Source organism: Euprymna scolopes, chromosome 16 (genome assembly GCF_053919585.1).
Source record: "Euprymna scolopes isolate OS-2025 chromosome 16, ASM5391958v1, whole genome shotgun sequence".
Taxonomy (NCBI): Eukaryota; Metazoa; Mollusca; class Cephalopoda; order Sepiida; family Sepiolidae; genus Euprymna; species Euprymna scolopes.
In genome coordinates, this window is record NC_136497.1 from 20,688,412 (window position 1) to 20,710,102 (window position 21,691).

Here is a 21,691-nt window from a genome sequence, read left to right on the forward strand (position 1 = left end):
GATATATATATATATATATATATATATATATATATATATATATATATATATATATATATATATATGGTGACTCGACATTGCCCGAGATAGAATGATGATCAACGAATGTTTCACACTCCCATATTTTTATTGTCATCGAAATCGATGAAATAGCCCATCTTTCAATCAAATCGATTCAGTGTCTGCTCTAACTGGGAACACATCGTGAAGTACCTGAAAGAAGCTTCACATGTCTCTATTGACCCAACCAGCTATGATGGTCGGAGATTGCCCCAGAAGGGGACTAATAGATAGCTGAATTAGAGCTTTTTATTTATGTGACAGGGTATTGCCAGGCAACCCTGCAAGTTGAAAAAGAAAGAGAAAATGGCTTGAATGCTGATATGAAATACATTTTCTTAGTAAAGGAAAGAAAAACAATTTTGAGAACTTTAACAATATTGTTTGGGAATGTGGTTGTTTTGGCTGTCTAACCATGTTTTGTCTGGGAGGTGACCTTAAAAGATCATGGCCGAAAGGTTGGCCGATGTTTGAAAAATAGTTGATAGAATTGTTTGTTGCTAACGGAAAATCACCTAATCTATATGCATGGCTGGGTGATGTGGCTAATTGTCCAATCAGGGAGAGGTAGAGTGCAACATGGTGGGCAGGTATTGGTTGGATAGAACCCCTAGAGCAGCCAAAACTTACCCAAACCCTCCATTTAAAAAATACTGCAGAGCAAGGAAAAATTAGGTGAGTTGAATTGTGAGTTGTGAGTTGTTTTTTGTTGGTCACCATTGTTGAGAGCCCACGTTACTGTCCACCGCCCTCCTCCTGCGTAAAAACACCCTTCTCTGACCGACTGATAAACAAAAACGAATCGGTAATTGATAAAAAGAATCACTATCGAGAGACTGATAGAACAAGAAAAATATATATTCTTTTTGTTATTTTTTCCTGTTGATAGTTGTACATAATTATCATTTTCTTCTTTGTATTCAGACTTGTTATTAATTAATATTTACAACAAAAACCAAAACTTGCGTCATAGTGGATTATTCATCGTTTGTCAACTTGTGAATTTACTACAGAGGCATGAAACCATATGTTATACTCTCGTAATGACTTCATAATATATTGTAGTCTACATTGTTAGTTTTGATTTTATAAAATTATTTTTATCATTCAAACACGGCAGTGTTTGAATATATGGTTAAGTAGGAGTTCTAGTCATTAAGAACTGCTTTAAAGTTTCACCTCTCACTCATTTTCTGACTAAATTTCAAACAATTGTTATAGTTTATAGATCACCTTCTCAGTTATATTGTGAACATTTTTTTTTCAATTTTCGTTTAATAAAACAAAAGTTATAATAAATTTACTGGTGTTCAAATAATCGCAAAAAAAAAAATAAGGAGGTGATCAACGTTTTTTATGATTGGTTTCCATAGCAAACACGTCGGTTCAGCAACTACTGTTGCTACCAATTCACCACCCTCGCGAAAAGCGAAGTAACAAGTGAAACAGAGAGAATTAAAGGGAGATAATTGGGGGATTTTATTGAAAGCAGACGAGTGCCGTACATTGTTATTACATATGTGTATATTATGTTTATGGGCAAAAAAATAAGACTAAAATTAAACAAAGAACAAGTGAATTTACTGAAAGCCTAAAAAAAATCATGGATTTCAATAGAAAAATGCAAGCATGAAAAGTAATATGGTTAAGCTTAAACATGGAAAAGTAAAGGACTAATTGTTAAAACTGGAAAAGAAAAGGACAGGATATTCTAGTAAAAAATATAATAAATTTATAACTTAAAATATTACAGCATTAAGAATTTTTTTTTAATTCAGTTTATAACATTATATAATCAATTCTTAATGCTGCAATATTTTAAGTTATTTCGCATTTTTCTATTGCAATATATAATGGTTTGCATTAACGTTTAAAATGAAAAAGTCAAGTGTCATGCCTCAATTGTGCTCTAAACAGAAACATTCATTTTGAACATGCTCTTGTCATATGAAATAACCTACTGTTGATTTTATATGTTGGGCCTTTCGGCTTGTGTGGTAGTAAAACTTCTCAAATGCACTTGTGATGTTAGATTGTCTAAGATGTTAACTTTGGTCAAAATCACCTGTTCCTTCTTTCATCGGATTATTTTGATTATCGGTTATTGATACTTATCGAAAACATTCTAACACAACACCTATCTAAGAACACTGCCAGGCACATAAAGTACCGTCGTGTGAAATTTCATAAAAATCGATCCGGCCGTTTTCGAGTCCATAGGGAACGAACTCACACACAGATACGCAAACAATGTTCCCTTTATATAATAGTAGAAGTAGATAGATAGATAGATAGATAGATAGATAGATAGATAGAGATAGAGAGAGAGAGGATTTTTTTTTAATTTCTAATTTATTTTTTCTTATAACTGACTTTTAAAAACTTTATAACTGATTGTCTTTTAACTTATAACTAACGCATTCATTTAAAACATTTTTAACAGACTTATAAATGACTTTAAAATATGATAACTGACTTTTTTTTACTTAAATGTTTCTTTATTTTATATTTCTAGCCCTCATTCAGATATTATCACTTGAAAATTGTATTTTAAAATTCACTATAACGTCTTTTGTTTGATAAATAATGTTTTTTGACTGAAACGATAAAACATTTGGTTAAAAAAAAAACAAGCATTATGATACATTTATTCACCATTCAGTGATTGTTCGATCACCCAAAACATTTACTCACCGTTCGGAGAGCAGTGATTGTCCCAGCACCCAAAATCATATACCACGGAGGTAAATCAGGCAACGTCGAATTGTTCTTGAGTATAGTGCCTAGAAAAGAAAGAGTTTCCAATCTTCAAGCGTTCAAGCAGTAAATGTTTAAATAGTTATAAGATGTCCATAAAATAATTTTTTATTTAATCGATTATTGAAAGTTTTACGGGTTATTTTAGCTTATTATAAATCCCAGTTTGTCTTATGGCTTCATATTGAATTTATATAACCTACTTTTTCTCGTGGAATAATGGATCAAATATAGATTTCTGCTAAAAATTATCAAGAGTTGTCTCTCTTTGAACATATCTGTTATCTCCCCTGAATTATAGTGTCATGGAGAGTGTACGAGGGGCGTGCAATAAGTAATGCCCCTGACCCACTTCCAGTTGTCTGATCTAGCTAAAATGTTGCATGTGCAATGATTTATATCTCAACAGGTTATGTGGCAAATTACAGCTCTGAACTAATTGTGGTTTCTGTTTGACAGGTGTTTGAACTGATTCAGGTGTGAAATGGAGCCTGTTGAATGTCGAGCAGTGATCCGGTTTTTGTATTTGAAAGGACGCACATCATGGGAGACTTTTGATGAAATGAAAGAAACTTATGGTGATAATGTCCCATCATATGACCTTGTAAAACGCTGGCATAGTGAATTCAAACATGGCCGAAAGACTGTGGAAACAGCTCCCAGACTTGGTCGCCCCCGCCCCCACCTCCACCCTTCTGCCATTGATGAGGCATCTGTCCGTCAAGTTGAGGCTGCCATTTTGGAAGATCGACGTATTACTATCCGCCAAATAGCCGAAGATGTCAAGATTAGTACAGGGTCTGTGGAAACTATCATTCATGACCATTTGCATATGCATAAGGTGTCTGCCAGATGGATTCCCAGGTTGCTCACACCATTCCAGAAGCGAGAGCGCGTCGAGTGCTCGAGGATGAATTTGGAGATGTGCCAAGAAGATGAGTTAAAGTTTTTCGAAAGACTGATTACACAGGATGAAACCTGGGTCCATCACTATTATCCAGCGACCAAAGCCCAGTCAATGCAATGGAAGCACTTGGACTCACCACCTCCAAAGAAGGCAAGGGCGCAGCTCTCTGCTGGCAAGGTCATGCTCACGGTCTTCTAGGACCAGGACAGAGTAGTGATGACAGATTTCCTGGCAAAGGGTACCACAATTACAGGAGCCTATTATGCTTCACTTTTGAGGAAATTAAGGGAAGCTATCAAAATCAAGAGGCGGGGCAAGATCAGCAAAGGTACTCTTCCTGCAGGACAACGCTCTGGTCCACAACTTGCATGTCACCAGATTAGAAGCATAGGCGTGTGGTTATGAAATTCTCCCCCATCCTCCCTACTCTCCTGACCTTGCACCCTCTGACTTTCACCTCTTCCAAGCCATGAAGTTGTTTTTGAAAGGAAAGCATTTCCCAGATGATGCAGCCTTGATTTCTGAAGTCACGTTGTGGTTGGAGGACCAACCTGGGGTGTTCTACAAAAACGGTCTCCAGAGCTGCATCAAACGATGGGAGAAATGCATAACTCTGGGTGATTCCTATGTAGAGAAAGCCTAATAACTGTGCCAAGTTTCGTTGCTCTACTGCTATGGGAAGTGGGTCAGGGGCATTACTTATTGCACGCCCCTCATACTCACCTATTTCCAGAAATTAAAAATACAGGTATTTCAAGAAATCATCATCTATTTGAAAATGTGAATAACATCAAAACTTCATTTTTGATAATAACGAAATTTATAAAAACGACATGATTACACTACAACATCTTGTTTTTATATTACTGCTATTTTGATGCATAGAACACAAGGGTGTTTTAGAATTTTTATGGTAATGTGGAGTCTGGATTTTTTTCTTATGAAATTCCTTAAATGATGAAGTTATTCATCTCCCTTCCAAGACGGAAAGATAAAACACAAGTCAAAAAGTGGGATTTAAAGTGCTAACTCGCTAGGAGAAGAGAACTCTGGCCTGCAAAAAATGCTTGAGCAGTCCAATCAGCATTCTCTAGTAGGAGCCCTTATGTCAATTAGAAATAAACTAAGCTCTTCTTAAAGGGTGAGAAGACAAAGCCTGGGAGGGTAGACTTCCTAGAACTGCACAGGACTAGCAACATACTGCAGTCGACAGGAAAAATGTCATTTAAAAATTGGCCTTGACTCTGTCGGCTTTAGTGCCGAGAGAAAAATTCCTAGTTTTCAGAACAAATCAGAAACAATAGAAGAATTAAAGTCAATTATTGTAGAAAGAAAGTTTGAGAATAAGTTTGAGATGCAATCATTTGTAACTCGCTTTCAGAAATGGATAGAGGATATTTGGTCGTATGACATTATATATATCGTTCATTATATCTATACAAATAGATGAAAACTTTTTGAAGATCCCGTACCTCTAATTCCACCCATATGCAAATTTAAAAGCCAGATATCTATCTTTTTCTGACTTGGACACATAGGCAATTGGACATGGTTTCAATCATCTGACCACCTAAGCATGGCTTCCACAAGCTCTAGTCATAGTCCTCTTTAGTTGTAGTCATATAGACTTCTAGAACATCATCAATTAAACGTAAGTTGCATTTATTTATATATCACCTATGCATCTCTCTTTCTTTTTGTTTACCCTGGCAATACATGTTTTTATCGATTCTATTTGGACGTTAAGATTTAAACATTCACTTTGTAATTATGTCGTTGGTTTTCACCCCTTTTTATGTATCAAGTTTCATATAATCTTCTTATGTTTGCTATTTAACAAGTTATCTTCATCAGATCCTTTTTATATTAACGTGCAGATTTTGAGGAGCATCATCCACATTGATGAAATATCCATCCTGGTTAGCTGCATGCATGGAAAAATTTGTGAAAGTTTTGGAGCAAAAGTTTTACAGAAGATGCCCTTCCTTGCCTAATGCTTTATCATGATAAACACTAAATGTGTTATGAGTCAAGGTCAACAACCTGCACCAGATCAAAACAGTCAGTCAGCTTTTATAATGTCCGACATCTATCAAGTATTAACTTTACATTGGGCATCTGTATATATTTCATATACTTGACTGGGGCAAATATCACATACATACCTTTGAGGAAACTGCCAATTGGTCAGGGACTTCTTATTGATTATTCATAGCTAACTTCTATATCTGAGGACTGTTTCTCTATCCATGACCTGATGACCTGTTGGATCGTGCACACACACACACACGAATACCAGGTTAGCAGAGAACAAAGAAAATACCATGTAGGACTTGTACACATATATTGACCTCTAATGGAATAAAGAAAGAATTTTCAATAAAAGCAAGAGGTCCAACAAACAACAAGAACAGGAAGATGCATGATCGTTACGTCATTAGCTTGTCAACCCCCAATCTTACCTTTCACCACCCTCGCTTGATACATCCGATGACCATTGACAGGTAAAATAATAATAAAATAAATAGTTTTGTTATGAAACCGCCTCTGTGTTTGACTGTCAAACGATTGGAACAAGCTAGAATGTATATATTTATTTAGCAGCACGCATCTCTGTAGAAGTGCAAAAAACATGATTATACATATGTGAGCGATAAACAAATAAACTGTTGCAGACTATACAACACACCTGGTGAATAGGACATATTTACTCTAAGTGATAATAACTGTACAATGTACAAAAAAAAAAAAAAACAGTTGCATTTACACATGATGTACACTGTACATACATGTGTAAATGCAACGTTTCTTTTTTTAATTCCGTATCATCTTTCTTCCAATCAACATGTGTTTGAGAGAAGAGACTCCAAAAACTTTAAAATCTTTAAATATGAATATGAAATATATCTATTTTACATTGATGACCCCAACATGATCCCAATATAAAATATATACGTTTTATATTAAATTCCCTTTCGGGTTCCTGCTTCCCTGACTGTACTGACATGCAGAAGTCCAAGTGTTATGTAAACAGACATCTTGCTGCTTAACTCCCTACATAGAATTCCTGCAAATTATGCCCCACATAGTAGCCCCCTACACTAAAGTGGCACTGTATCTTGTTTGAAGTGAAAATGCAATTAAAAAAAAGATTGGATCTGTTATTTTAAAGCAAAGAAGTTGCTAACAAAGAGGTCCACAATCAAACATAAAATACTTAAAACCTTTTGATTTGAATAGAAAAAGTAAAATAATTCATTATATGAAGCAATTGCAATTCCTGGCAAGTAACAACACTTCATAAAACAAAAGGTGATCAATTTATCAAGGCCCAAAGGCCATCAAGGATCAGGGTTAATGAATAGCTGGTGAACCAACATCATGATGATCATTAATGGTGAAAATTGATAAGAGTTGACTAATTAAGAGTGCGGCTGAATAAGAATTTGTTTGCATTGGACTTGAACACGATCATTTTATATTCAGCTGGGAAGCAGCCCTACAGTATTGTGTTTCATAGACGAGCAGTTCTAGGAATGAAACTTTGCTCATGGAATTTTCGTTTAGTTTTAGGTACAAATAGAGAATATTATTGCCAGTGGTTGTATGTAAATGAGTGTTTGTTGTGAATGTTGGGGGGAGGGGACAAAGACTAAAGTTTAGTTGAACACTTGTATGAAAATTGCGACAGAGAAGAGATAGATTCACAACATCTCTTCAGTGAGAAAGAGCTAGTAAGGAGGGGAAATGGACATATCCTGCTAGATTTTGAAGCTGGTTTTATACCCTCTTCCTATTTACTTGCCCCTCCCCCACGAGGGCAGAGTTAGACACAAGATCGGTTTTTAATGTGGGAGAAAATCCAGCTCCTCAAAAAGGGGCACTCTGGATAAGAACAAAAATAAAAATTTTCTCAGTCATAAAAGATTTCTCCTCCACTGATCGAGGACAGAAAATGCAAAGTGTAGCCTCAGGACAGATATTACATTGTGATCTTGGTCCGACCCTATTTTATACCCTGTTGAGGCAAAAGAAGTTACTCTCAAAAACTCCTCCCCAAATATAGCAAGAGTACTTCATCTTAGGACATGTTTGACTCTTATAATGGTAGAGGATTGCGTTAGGAGTGAGATATCTGTTTGCGGTGAATTCAAAACCATTTTTCTGAACCTTTGTTCCTTTTCAACTTATGGATTCTTGCAGAGGTAATTCTCAAACCTATTTGAGCTTATTTGAAAATAGCAAATTCTTTGTTTTAATCGGTTCTAAAGAAAAAAAAAATGACTGAAACCGACTGAGAATGTGATATCAAGAATTGTTTACATTTTTGTTTTTCCATCTTGTTTCACTCACAGTTGTACCATTAATGTCTCCAAAACACGTGTAAGCCACGCTACTGTTTTAAGATTATTTGATGTTTTGGAATTTATTCTTGATTTCAAATTGATTTTTTTCTGAAACGATAAAAATAAATGTTTAAAGTTCTTTTCCTCGCGAATAAAGAGCTTATTGCAATAAATGACTGATTCACATGAAGAGATACACTATGGTAATAACTTGATTTAGCAAGAATAATTGAACTGAAAGATGTACATACATACATACACCCTCCACACACACACAAACACACACATATATATATATATAATTATAATTAAATAATAATTATTGTTTTATACCTACAGACATTAGTTTTTCATGCTTACGCAATCATCAGTGTAGGATGACAATTCTTGCCAGTCGGGAGATTCGAACTTAGCCACAAAGCCACCTTTAACTGCAAGACTCTCTCTCTCTCTCTCTCTCTCTCTCTCTCTCTCTATATATATATATATATATATATATATATATATATATATATATATATATAGTAAGTTTCATCCAACAAAAGGTATATTTTTAACATGCTGAACATCGTATTCGGGTAAAAAGATTTCCAAAGCCATGCCTCCTCACTTCCTCCATCTTTTGGTGTAATGTGAAGATTATATATATATATATATATATATATATATATATATATATATATATATATATATATATATATATATATAAGATAAAACTAAAAATCTTCTAGTCCTTCATTGGAAAATTATTTATTAATTATCTTCTGCAATCGCTGACTTAATTTGCTTTTATGAATTCACAAGTCTTAATGTTATTTCAGAGATCGTTAGTTGTTTACCGTGAAACACTGTTTCAGGAATTCAGACACAATATATAACAAGAAAAATTAGTAATGAAAATAAAAATAGAATAAATTACAACATTCATAAATTCATTAAAATTTTAACAAATAATTATTCAGAAAAATCCTTAACCCATGGATTTTCAAGGACAGGCACCTTTTCATCAAAGGATAAACGATTACTAAAATAATGTATCACAGGTGAACATAAATATTTTAATAGATTTTTTAAATATATTTTCTTGTTTTTTAATTGTTGTATCTAATATATTCCGTTATATTGATAACGATATATGAAAATAATAATAATAATTATCTTTTGTTTTAAATTTATATATATATATATATATATATATATATATATATAAATCCAAAAAAATCGAATTGTTATTGTCAGATGTGCGAGGTAAATATTATATATTAAAAAAAAAACAACAACGAATGGTCCTGTTTGTAGTGTTATTTTACAAATGAAATTCCTGCAACAAACACGTTTCAAGTCTGACAAAAACTAGGATCCTGCACCTGTAAAAAGGTAAATCCGTAATTCAGTAAATGAACACTGAACAGTTCGTTTTTATTTAATTATTTTTAATCTTAAAAATATCAATAAAAATAATTATTTAATTTTTTTAAACCTATTGTAAATACATTTTTCATTAAGAAATTATTTGCTTATTTTTATTTTTGTTTTATGAAATGAAGAAAATCTATTTATAAAAATGAATTTCGTTTATATTCCTGTCGTTATGCCATAAGTCCTTGCGGATAAAGTACTAAGTAAATTTTGCTCTGTGTGACAGTATTCTGGGGATCAATCTTTAGTAAAGGCAATACCAAAAACACAATGACAAATTACTTAAGACTTGTATCCGGTCATGAGGGAATAAGAGCAGGTTACTCCTGTGGATTAAAAAAAAAGGGTTGCATTCGAAATTCTGTGCAGATTCCTAAGTTCAACAGAAAGATTCCTGAGTTCGACAAACTACGTTTGAAGAAGGTCGCAGGTTAGTTCAATGGAAACGTTGTGAGAATAACACTGAAAATGAGTATAGTAGTCCAAATAATACAAATCAAAACATTAGATTCAGTTCTTTTTATTATGATTTTGACATCTGCTGCATGTGTGTTTTCTTTCTCTTTCCTTTGGCTTTGGTAGATGAGGTATGGTTCTGTACAATCCTAAGAGGTTGGCCATCCCAGGCATTATCTTCGCTTTGAGAGAGGGTTCGTTTATTGCTAATTGTCTGAGGTGCCTCTGTCGGAAAATGTCAATGGAATACTCAGGAATTTTTTGTAGGCAAGAGTGTGCTTATCTTAGTACACTGGCTTCTCAAAACAATAGCTAATCTTGGGTCTATATTGACGGCAAGGAGGTAAATGTGCGTGTGTGTGTGTGTGTATATATATATATATATATATATATATATATATATATATATATATAATCAGTATGGCATAATCACGTTGACACACCGGTTCCCAGTGAATCACCGAAAAGCAACGTTGAACCTGGTCAGTACTAAATGGGTGACCACATGGCGATTAACATAGATTTTAACGACGTTTGAAAAAGGGTCACCATTTCGGTCGGTTCCCTTTCTGGGGCGCCTCCAAAATTAGAGAGAGAACAAGAGTGCTGAAAAAGAAAGGTTGGGGGAAAACAAAACATTGGGTCAAAATTAAGTGCGACGAGACTTTAGGTTTAGGACTTCCAGGTGCTGTATATGCTCTCCGCTTATCTCAGCATTGCTTCCAGTTGTCCTGGACTTCTTTTTGCTACTGGATTCAAGCAGTGCCGATTCAGGAGAGGTGAGGTTGGAAATTGTGCAACCCTTGCCTCACAATTATACATGCAACTGCCCCTACAGGGGTATCCATTGTCTTTCAAGACTAAACAGAAGCATCTATATATATCAGATGAATTCGACAAAATTGAAATCTCACTTAAAACTCTAAAATTCACTAAACGCTTTATCCTCAACAAAAAAACTAAAATCCATTCTACCTACACCTCAGACCATCACCTTACTTACAAAGACACATAAAGTACACATATATTATTCCCTAATTTAATATGGGTTTTTCAATCCATTTCTTTTAACACCCAAAAGTTTTTCAACAAAAATACTTGCGCTTCTACTACACATCTATTTCATATCTTGGAGTGAATGCAGCAACCACTAAATCAGTGATACTCACTGATTTGTTGATAAACTGATCTATTTTATTCTGTTTTGAGAAAACAATCGCCTGCAAGGTGATAATTCAAAAAACAATATATAGAAAAATACAGATGGACAAAATTATAAGCAGTTATAAATTTGGTGTAGGTTATATATATATATATATATATATATATATATATATATATATATATATATATATATATATATGCATATATATATATATATATATATATATATATATATGCATATATATATATGCATATATATATATATATGCATATATATATATATATATATATATATGCATATATATATATATATATGCATATATATATATATGCATATATATATATGCATATATATATATATATATATATATATATATATATATATATATATATATATATATATATATATATGCGTACGTGTGTGATGGAATTTGGTATGTCCGGCCAATTAATTAGATCAGACCTCTAAAATCATGCCTATGATCCAAGTAAGAATCAATATGAAATGCTGCAACTAACGATCAATTGTCAGAATCCTATCCTCAGACATCATATATTGTTACCAATAACCAACATGTAGCTCCTTTGGAGGGGAGGGGTCTGCAAAGGTACATATTCAGCACCCTCAGCAGCCAGGACAATATTTTGCCTAAATGTGGTAAAAGTTATTTTCCTTGAACTATATTCAAGTTATCTCCACTGAATTATACTGGTACTAAGAGAATGAACTCTTACAAGATCCAAATATGAGGCTTAAAAATTTTGAGAGGTTGTGCGCTCAAGCATGTCATACATGTTCTTCTGCAGCTTTACATTATTACATGGTTTTCACGCTGCTGATACCATGCCATCAGATCTCGCTCCTGATGATTTTTTTGTTGTTGCTGGTGCTTAACAAATCAAACTTCTGCACATAGTCCATTAAGAGTGTGCTTCAAGATTATCTTGTCGGCATGGAGTCCTCCTTGTTGATCATAGCTATTCGTTATACCTGCAAGATTGGAAGTTTTTACTTCCAACACTCAGAGCAGTAAGAATCAGGGTTTGCATACAAAGTCAGGTAACGTTTAACCCATAACACACAAAGGAATGATGGTTGCATATGTGCAAATGTAACATTACTATCTTCACTCGATAGATTTCCAATTCTGTGGCTGACATATCCTGTAGACGCAGAAATGACCAGAGGATGACGGATCCTGTTGTTGACTCCTCCTAAATTTTCACCAGAGCCCTGTTAGCTGGGTAGCGCTGACACTACCTCGTTGCCACCGCCCCTACCACGATGAGGAAGGGTTGGACTTTAGGGGGGGGGGGCACTTCTGGTGCAGTTTAAACAAGACGCCCAGGCAGCTCATCATTCCTACTGGTTGCAGAATTCGTTATCAAAATAGTTTCCTGATGCTTTTAAAGTAAGTTATAATTTACTTTAAGAAACCCATGCATTCTCTATAATTTGTTTATCCTAGCAAATCATGCTTGTTTCGTTTATGTTTAGGAACATTTTAAGTTTAACTTTTTTCTTATTGATCACGTCTGTAATTTCTACTTCTTTTATGAATCATGTTTTATTATGTCTCTCTGACGTTTGTCTTTAACAACACTTGTTTGTGAAAAATAAATGCATGGATGTAAATTCAACAGTCTCTTTATTATTATAGTTTCTTCATCATTGTTTTTTTTTTTCTATTTACATTCAACATGGTGGCGCTTGTGTTGGAGAAGGGAAGTCAACCCATGTATTACTATAAGACAATATAATGGAATATCAAATATTTGAATTCAATAAGCTGAGAAGAACATTAAGTATGAGAAGCTGACATCTCTTTATCATGTGACTGTGCGAAGTTTAAAATATGATAATAAATTAAATGAAAATCGACGGTATAGATTAAAAATGGGAAAAGGAAAATTTAATAATTCAATGTTTCGCCTACTGTTTTGTAGGCTTTTTTCAAGAGCAAAGAAAAAAAGCTAAATCTGGTCATATACCACTTTTAGCTTTTTTTTCCTCGCTCTTGAAAAAGCCCGAGAAAGAGTGGATGAAACGTTGAGTTATTAGGTCTACATTTTTTCATTTTTAATTCACGTTTGAGATATGTATATTTAATTTCTTGCTTTAGAAGAATGAAAAATATAATGCCGTCATCTTCTATAATATAAATCTCACCTGTCTGTTTAAATGTATGTATGTATGTATGTATGTATGTATGTCTGCCTAAAACTTTCGACAGAGACGACGGATTTTTATGAGATCGATATCATTTTGAAGCTCGACGTCTCAGACGACAAATATCGCAAAATTGGCCAAAAATATTAATTCCTTTACCTCAACTGGGCAGTTTTCTACAAAGAGGGGTCGATTTTTTGAAAGCCATTTTTGCAAGTCATTGTATCGGTTTGATTGACTTTGCCTTATTTTAACATTCCAAACTTCCAGTCGTGTCATGGAGTAGCAGTAAGACGTCAGATTTTCTTTCACTTTCTTTTCTGCCTTTGCATCACAGGTTCGAGCCTGCCTGACTGCCTACAACTACTTTTTTTTGTTTTACTCAACATACACCTCCAAACACCCAGGCAACGCCGAAAACCCAGACTAGTTTCTATGATAAAAGATTCCGGTATGTGACACTAAACATGAAGTATCTGATCAGTGAAAAGCAACCCATGAAAAGAGCATCGTTATGAATACCCGAACGAAAGGTTGCTTATATTCATAAACTAGATTTCACAATCACTGATTTCTTTTAAAAAAATCATAAACTGTGATATATTTGTTGAATTCTTATTTCATAACTAAAAATAATAAGTCTCTTTTCTTCTGTACCATTCCCACATTTAATATATCAAGTAAAGGTAACATCATAGCATTCTAATTCTGCTTCCCTCCTGACTACAACTTGGATGTCTTCAAGTCCAACGTAAATAAATTCCTGATGAACCGCCACCTTAAGTAGACACTTTAAATATCCACACTAACGTACTGTACTTACAATAAATCTTATCCCTGAGTGGCTTCCGGGCCTTGATAAGTGGTGACCACCTTGTAAAAAAAAAACAAAAAAAAACGCCAGTGGCCAATCAGATTGGATAAAAAAATTAAAAAAACGACCAACTCTAGCGCTAAGGATAAAAGCAACCATTATTTTGGACATTAATCAGTTAGCCAATCACTCACTCACTCAGTTGTTGCTATGATCCCGTCATGCCCACACCTGTCGAATGATTTTGGAATTCCGTTATCAACAAGCAGGTGGTAATGTAGAAAGAAGATAAATTACGAAATTCTTCAGATGGATCGGCTTTAGTGTGCTCGTACATCGACATTACATCAACCATCTTGGAAGAGACTGTTCACTACTTCATTTTTTTTTTTATTGCTTGACTGTGGAATTGCAATTGTCGTCGACTTTTATATATTACGAGTTCCGAAAAAAAAAAAGAAGGATTATGTTAACGTTTTTTTTTTAACGAAAGGTGTCGTCTTTACCTTTCTTTAGTTAACCATTGTTAGGTGAACTCTGTTTAAATGCAAGAGAGGTGTGCTTGGAGATTGTGCAACTCTTGCCACAAAAATTCCACACGCAGGCGCAATATATATTGTTACATGCTCTCTAAGAGTCCTAGAATTTAATTTTTTGACAGCGAGAGAGGACGAAATGTTGGCTGGCGCATGCTCCTGTCAATGACTCTCTCGACAGGCAGATTATTTCTGAGTTCCTGGAATAGGACTCCTAGGGAGCATGTAACAATATATATTGTGCCTACGTGTAGAATTTTTGTGGCAAGAGTTGTGCAATCTCCAACCACACCTCTCTTGAGTTGCTGTTGTTAAATACCAGTAGCAAATGGAGGTCCAAGACAACTGGAAACAATGCCGAGATAAGCAGAGAGCACATACGGCTCCTAGAATTCCCAAATGGTCACCCATCTGGCTCAACATTGTATGTATATACACACACACATACACACACGCACATTACTAAGACAAAGTTCAAGGGAAAAGGCTATTAAGTTAAAAAATCTTCCAGTATCCATGGTGAATGGATGGAATTTATCTGATTGTCGAGTTTGTCGGGTGCATTTAAGCTGAGAGGGTACCAGAGAAAAAATTTGTCAAAGCACATTCCATTGAAATACTTGTAACACAAGCGCAGCAATGGTGATTGTGGTGATGGGACAGGGGTGGGAGCTTGGTAGATAGTTTGGGACCTATTAGATACAGACATTTTTGAACCCTGTTTAGGAGTAGTTGATGGTAAACCAGCTCAGATGTAATAACAATACTCCATGAGCGAATAGTGGCCTTCTAGAGATATAGGATACTGGTAAGGGTGAAAACTTTTCTAGCACTGTAGAGGGAACCCACTGTTTTTGCAGCACCCAAGGCAGCATCTTCTACATATTTGTTCCACTTCATCTTACCTATAAATCTTAGACTGAATAGTTTAAATGTTAGACTCTTGGGTAGAGTGCTATTTACCATGATAATCGATGGTTGAAAAGGTTTCTTATAATTGTTAAAAGGAAAGCAGCTTTGTCTTAGTAGCATTAAGTGTTACCATCCATTTATGCCTCCATTCAACAACAGATTGGAGGTCATTTTGTAAGGAGTCAGCTGTTGCCTTGGATATGTGCATACTCGTTTTACTCATGCTCCGAGAGTAAACCATAGTGTCATCAGAAAACATACCAAACTCGTACGTTATTTTATCAGGGAGGTTGTTTATGAAAATCAGGAATCATAAAGGTCCAAGGTTCGACTCCTGCAAAACACCTATATTAATGTCATGTTATTTGGATGTATGAGTAGTCTGGATTTTTCTTTTGTTTAGGAAAGATCTAATTATATTAAAAATTTGTGCAGAAATAACACACAAATTAATTTTCATGAGAATACCCTTTTTTGAAGGCTTCAGATATATCTAGTGCTATCACCCTAGCTTCGTCTGCCTTGTCCAGTGTGTGGCATATGCAATCAGAGATGACCACAAGGATATCCAGAGTAGAACAGGCTTTGCCTTAATACATACTGATGGTCAGAAAGAAATTTAGCATTAACAAGGTGGAAGACTATTGTTAGATTCATTAAGGATTCAGAGATTTTAGTGAAGAGTTGGAAGAGACTGATGAGGCAATAATTTTGGGGATCAGTTCTTTCACTGAGACAATTTTCCAGCTATCAGGGAAAACAAAATTCAGCTAGGCATTTGTCATAGAGTTTAGAAAGGACAGGGGCCAACTGAGCTGAGCATTTATATATTAATACAATAGCATGTGTGTTATTTTCTGTGTCACGCTTACATCTCGGTTTCGATTACAGCTGATGGCACTCAAGTCATTTAATATTTTTATAAATAATTTTACTAAGAATTAGTGATGAAACGATTCCAATATTTTTTCCGATTCCGATACAATTACCGATTCTGTACTAAATTTCCAATTCCGATACAATTACCGATTTTGATCCTTTATAAATTTCTAAATATTTAACTATAAAAGTGTTATTTTATTCCAATTACTGTAAAAACACATCTTAAATGTGCATATATTTTCTCAAACGTAAAAACACACTTGTGAGGGGGTGATCAAGTGATTTTAGTCTTACCAGAAGTTTAAATCAACAAATATTTATTATTTTATTATTACTACAAGCAGCGGAAAATGTTTCTTAAACTAAAATCAAATAAAAAAGATAGTTAAAGGAATCGGTTTTGGCATTGGAAAATAGGCGCAAATTTTTCCGATTCCGATACCACAAAAAGTTCTGAGTTTTCCGATTCCAATTCTGATTAATCGTCCCAACACCATTAAGAATTCTTCATAATTTTGGCTTTGGTTTCGGTTTCGATTATAGCTGATGGCACTTAAGTCATCTATTTTTTTATAAATAATTTTTCCAAGAATCCCTCATAAGTTTTGGTTTCGGTTTCGATTATAGCTGATGGCACTTAAGTCATCTATTTTTTTATAAATAATTTTTCCAAGAATCCCTCATAAGTTTTGGTTTCGGTTTCGATTATAGCTAATGGCACTCCAATAAGCTATTTTTAAAAATAATTTTATCAAGAATTCTTCATGAGTCTTGGTTTCGGTTTTAACTGATGGCACCTTAGTAATCTATCTTTTTTATAAATAATTTTATCAAGAATTCTTCATAAGTTTTGGTTTCGGTTTCAATTATAGCTGAAGGAACTAAAGTTATATATATATATATATATATATATATATATATATATATATATATATATATATATATATATATATATATATATATATATATATATATATAAGTTTGGGATTCGGTTTTGATTCAAGCTGATGAACCCAAGTGATATAGATATATTTTTTATTTTTGAAATCGCAACTTTATAATATATAAAAATCGATAGAACATTAACTCTTAGTTTTTTTTTCTTACTATAACTGGGACAATATCAGGCGAACTCATTAAACTTATTTTCAGAGATCCAACAAACACATCCATTTCACTTCCAAGAAATAAATTTACATCATTTGGGAAAAAATAAACCGAAAGTTTGTATTTGTGTAATCATTTTCTAAGAAATTTGCATTCCATTTAATAATTACTAAATAATTGCTCTGGTTCTTTTTATGATGAATAATAAAATTGCCAGTTTACTCATCAAATTTAATTTATTTTATTCATGCTTAAAATGTGCTTTTAGTTTAAAATTAAAAAAATTAATTATCGTTGTGACATGTTTAAGAATAATTCCAATTATAAAATTGGTACAGTTTTTTTTTTTTTTTTTTTTTTTACAAGGGTGTCACCACTTATCAAGGCCCAGAGGCCACTCGAGGATAAGGGTTAATAGGTATACATTAGTCATTGTGATTTTAGCATAGTAAACAGTGGGAATTTTGAAACTTGGATTACTTAGGGGGGACGATTCAATTAGAACTTGTTCACATTGGACTTTTTCTTTTTTTTTTTTTTCATAGGTATCAACTCATTATCAAGGCCAATAGGCCACTCAAGGATATGGGTTAAAGAGTGTACAGTAGAAATTGGACAATATAATAATCATTAGTAATGAAAATTTGTTAAATTTGATAACTTATATGGAACGGCTCATCAAGAACTTATTTACGTTAGACTTGAAGACAACCATATTGTAGTCAGCCGGAAAGCAGGAAAACGGAAGACAATTCCACAGGCGTGCAGTTCTAATAAAAAAGCTTTGTTCATGGAATCTACGTTTAGGTTTAGGCATAGATAAAGAGTGGGGGGAATTATTGATAGTGTTTACAGCTAGACGAGTGTTTCTTGTAAAAGTTTTGCGAGGGGGGGACCATAGATTGAAGCTCAGTCGAACACTTTCCATGAAAATAACGATACATCAGAGACAAACTCGCAACATCTCTTCTGTGAGATAGAGGTTGCAAGGAAGAGAAAAGGACATCTCCTACGAGGCTACGAAGTCTATTTTGAACTCTATCAAGGCAGGCCAAGTCCTTTCTAGCAGCTCCTGCCCAGATGTGGCAACAGTATTCCATCCTTGGACGTACCTGGCTCTTATATAGATAGAGAATTGCATCAGCAGTGAGATATCTACTGGATCGATAGAAAGATCCCACCATTTTTCCAGCGGCCTTGGCAACAGATTTGATGTACGTGTTCCATTTAAGATCAGGAGTAATAGTCAAGCCCAGAAGCTTGTCAAAACTTGAGGCCTCCTGAAGACGAGAGCCATTCATTTCAATTGATGCCAGATGTGGATCAGAATGTTGATGATGTAAAGAGAGAAGCTTGGTTTTAGATGCATTAAAAGTAACCAGCCACTCCTTTCCCCATTGTACTACATGCTCAAGATCAGAGGAGAGAGAATTGGAGAGAACTTGGTCGTTTACTGTCTTAGATGTGCTACCATAAATGGTAGTGTCGTCAGCATAAATGTCTACAAATGATGTAAGGATGTGATTTGGAAGATCATTAATGTAGATCAGGAAAAGAGTTGGGCCCAGGATGGACCCCTGAGGGACACCGGCATTAATACTGTGGGCTTCTGATTTTTGCCCATCAACTACTACTCTTATGAACCTATCAGAAAAAAATGATTTAATAATTGAGAAGACATTTCCAGCTATACCATAGCTAGAGATCTTATGAAGTAAACCTTTATGCCATACCCTATCAAAGGCCTTAGATATGTCAAGAGCAATTGCCCTAGAAAGGTTGCCTCCGTCGAGGGATTTGCTAATCCTATGAGATATAACTGTAAGCACATCTGCTGTAGATCTAGCAGAACGGAAACCATATTGAGTGTCACTAAGAAGGTTATTTTTGTTGAGATGGTTGATTACTTCTGTATTTAACACAGATTCCAGCAACTTACTCATGACGCACAGGAGACTTATTGGCCTGTACTGAGAGGGGGATGAGCGATCACCTGAATTCTTAAATACAGGGCATACAGTTGAAATTTTCCAGGGAGATGGGAAACTATTCTCCTTAAGACAACGTTTAAATAGTTTTGTAAGTATGGGCGCTAGTTCAGGTTGAAGTTTTTTGAGTACTATAATTGGAATACCGTCAGGGCCAGTTGCTTTACTGGAATCAAGGTTTTTGATTAGCTTGGCAACATCACGTACAGATATACGTATATCACATAGTGTGTTTTCAGATACAGGAGGAAATATTGGGGGTTGGCGGCCTTGATCGCAAAAGGTAGAATTAGCTGCAAAGTTCTTGACAAAGAGTTTGGCTTTGTCTGATGCTGACGAGATTACCTCAGGTCCATTGATGATAGTTGGAATGGAGCGCACACTTCAGTTCAGAATTCTGTTTGCTATTTGCCAAAACTGGTGGGAACCAAGCCGCTGCTCAGCTACTTTGGACTTAACAGATTGAGCATACAACCATCTTGCGCTCTTTATTACTTTCTTACAATGGTTGCTGGCAGTCCTGAAAGCGGCTTTAGTTTCCATACATTTATTACGTTGGAAACAGTGGAAAAAGTGATTTCTGTGCGCAATGGCAGCAGCACATTCTGGAGAGAACCATGGCTGGCCGTTAGGTTTTTGCTGAAACTTTTTCGAGAGTATGAAACGATCAATACCTACAATTAACCATTCCGTCAGGTCTAATACTATAGAGGACACATCCTTTTTAAACATGAAACGCAGAGGTAGATCAGTTATAAATGTACGGAAGCAATCCCAGTCAGCCTTAGTGTATCGATATACTGTACGATGGAGAGGTACGTCTGGGGACTTATTACATTTCATTTTTATCTTAATTGATACAACAGAGTGGTCGGAAGATCCAAGAGGCGACAGAACAGAAACTGAACATAGTTCAGGGCAAGTTGTGAGAAAAAGGTCTAGTAGGCTCGCATACTGGCCGTCATTGTCGGGCACACGGGTGGGTTCCTGAACAATCTGAGTGAGGTCATAGGCAATGGAGAAATCATGACAGAACCTCCCCTCATCATCGGTCTTGTTTGAGTGGGTCAACCATTCGATGTTGTGAACATTGAAATCTCCACATATATGAATGTTAGCTGAAGGATAAGCAGATAGGACTTGGTCAATTTTCTCAGATATGCTTTTAAATATAGTAACTCCGCTGTTGTGGGGGCGATAGAGAGTAAATAAAAATGCCGTAGTGTGAGCTAAAGCAACCCGGAAGCACATATAGGGTAAGTTAGGATCTTCCCTGGAGATGTCCCTACCACATGGAAAGCTATCTTTAATATAGGCACATATTCCATGCCCATGGCGATCTTGGGGGTCAGATTTAGAGGTTAAGTTAGAGTATCCTTTAACTGCGAACTCTTCTAGGGAAATAGCCTGTCCAATGCCAGTTTCACTTAAAAATAAAAGGTGTGGTTTAGTCTCCTGTAATTGGGTTTCAACCTCTGGAAGGTTAGAACGTAGACCCCTGATGTTGTTTAAATATTTAATTTTCCAAAAGAAAGATTACAGAAAATTTGAAGAACACAGATGACCAGAATACAAAAAAAAAAAACAACAGTGGAGGATATAAAGAAAAAACAAAGTGCATAAAATTAACTCGACTATTACAAAACCATATCTTACATATAAAATTATGTATATTATATACTAGCCTTGGTGGCCGGCGTTGCCCGGGTGTTTGGAGGTGTGTGTTGAGCAAAAATATCTTGCATATAAAATTATGTATATTATATATAATCCATTATATTATATATAAAATCTTATATATAAAATAAAAAATAATCGAATGAAATATTATTGCAATTATAGTCTTCCAAACTTGTCTAAAATGACTGAATTCTAATCTCAGTGCTATTTTTTATTTGTATAATTATGCAATTTTTAGTAAAAGTAAGTATTTTTTCATAAATGTAGCATCTAAAGACTTTAATTTATTGATTATTTTTTTAATAGTTTGAGCAAACTTCCAAGTGATTTTAAAAATTAATTTCATAAATTTTAAATTTCACTCAATTTATCTGTTTCTAGCCGTAAAAAATACATTTTCTTAGAAATTAAAAACCATGATTTTAACTGAATATCAGATCGCATACTAAATCAGTTAAAAAAATGTTCTGTCCGTATAAGTCACGCCCACTTT

At 34.6% G+C, this 21,691-nt stretch overlaps 1 protein-coding gene across 4 annotated transcripts in view; it reads right to left on the minus strand.

The window, feature by feature from the left end:
- LOC145295872 (uncharacterized) overlaps positions 1-21,691 on the minus strand; it is a 56,548-nt gene that overhangs the window by 26,932 nt on the left and 7,925 nt on the right. For 2 of the 4 annotated variants that reach the window (XM_080141608.1, XM_080141611.1), the window contains exon 3: positions 2,755-2,843. In XM_080141608.1, coding sequence (XP_079997734.1) covers positions 2,755-2,843 — 89 coding nt within the window. Of the gene's footprint in view, positions 1-2,754; positions 2,844-5,889; positions 6,078-8,047; positions 8,179-21,691 lie in introns of all 4 variants that reach the window. The other 2 variants (XM_080141609.1, XM_080141610.1) reach the window with 2 other exon arrangements.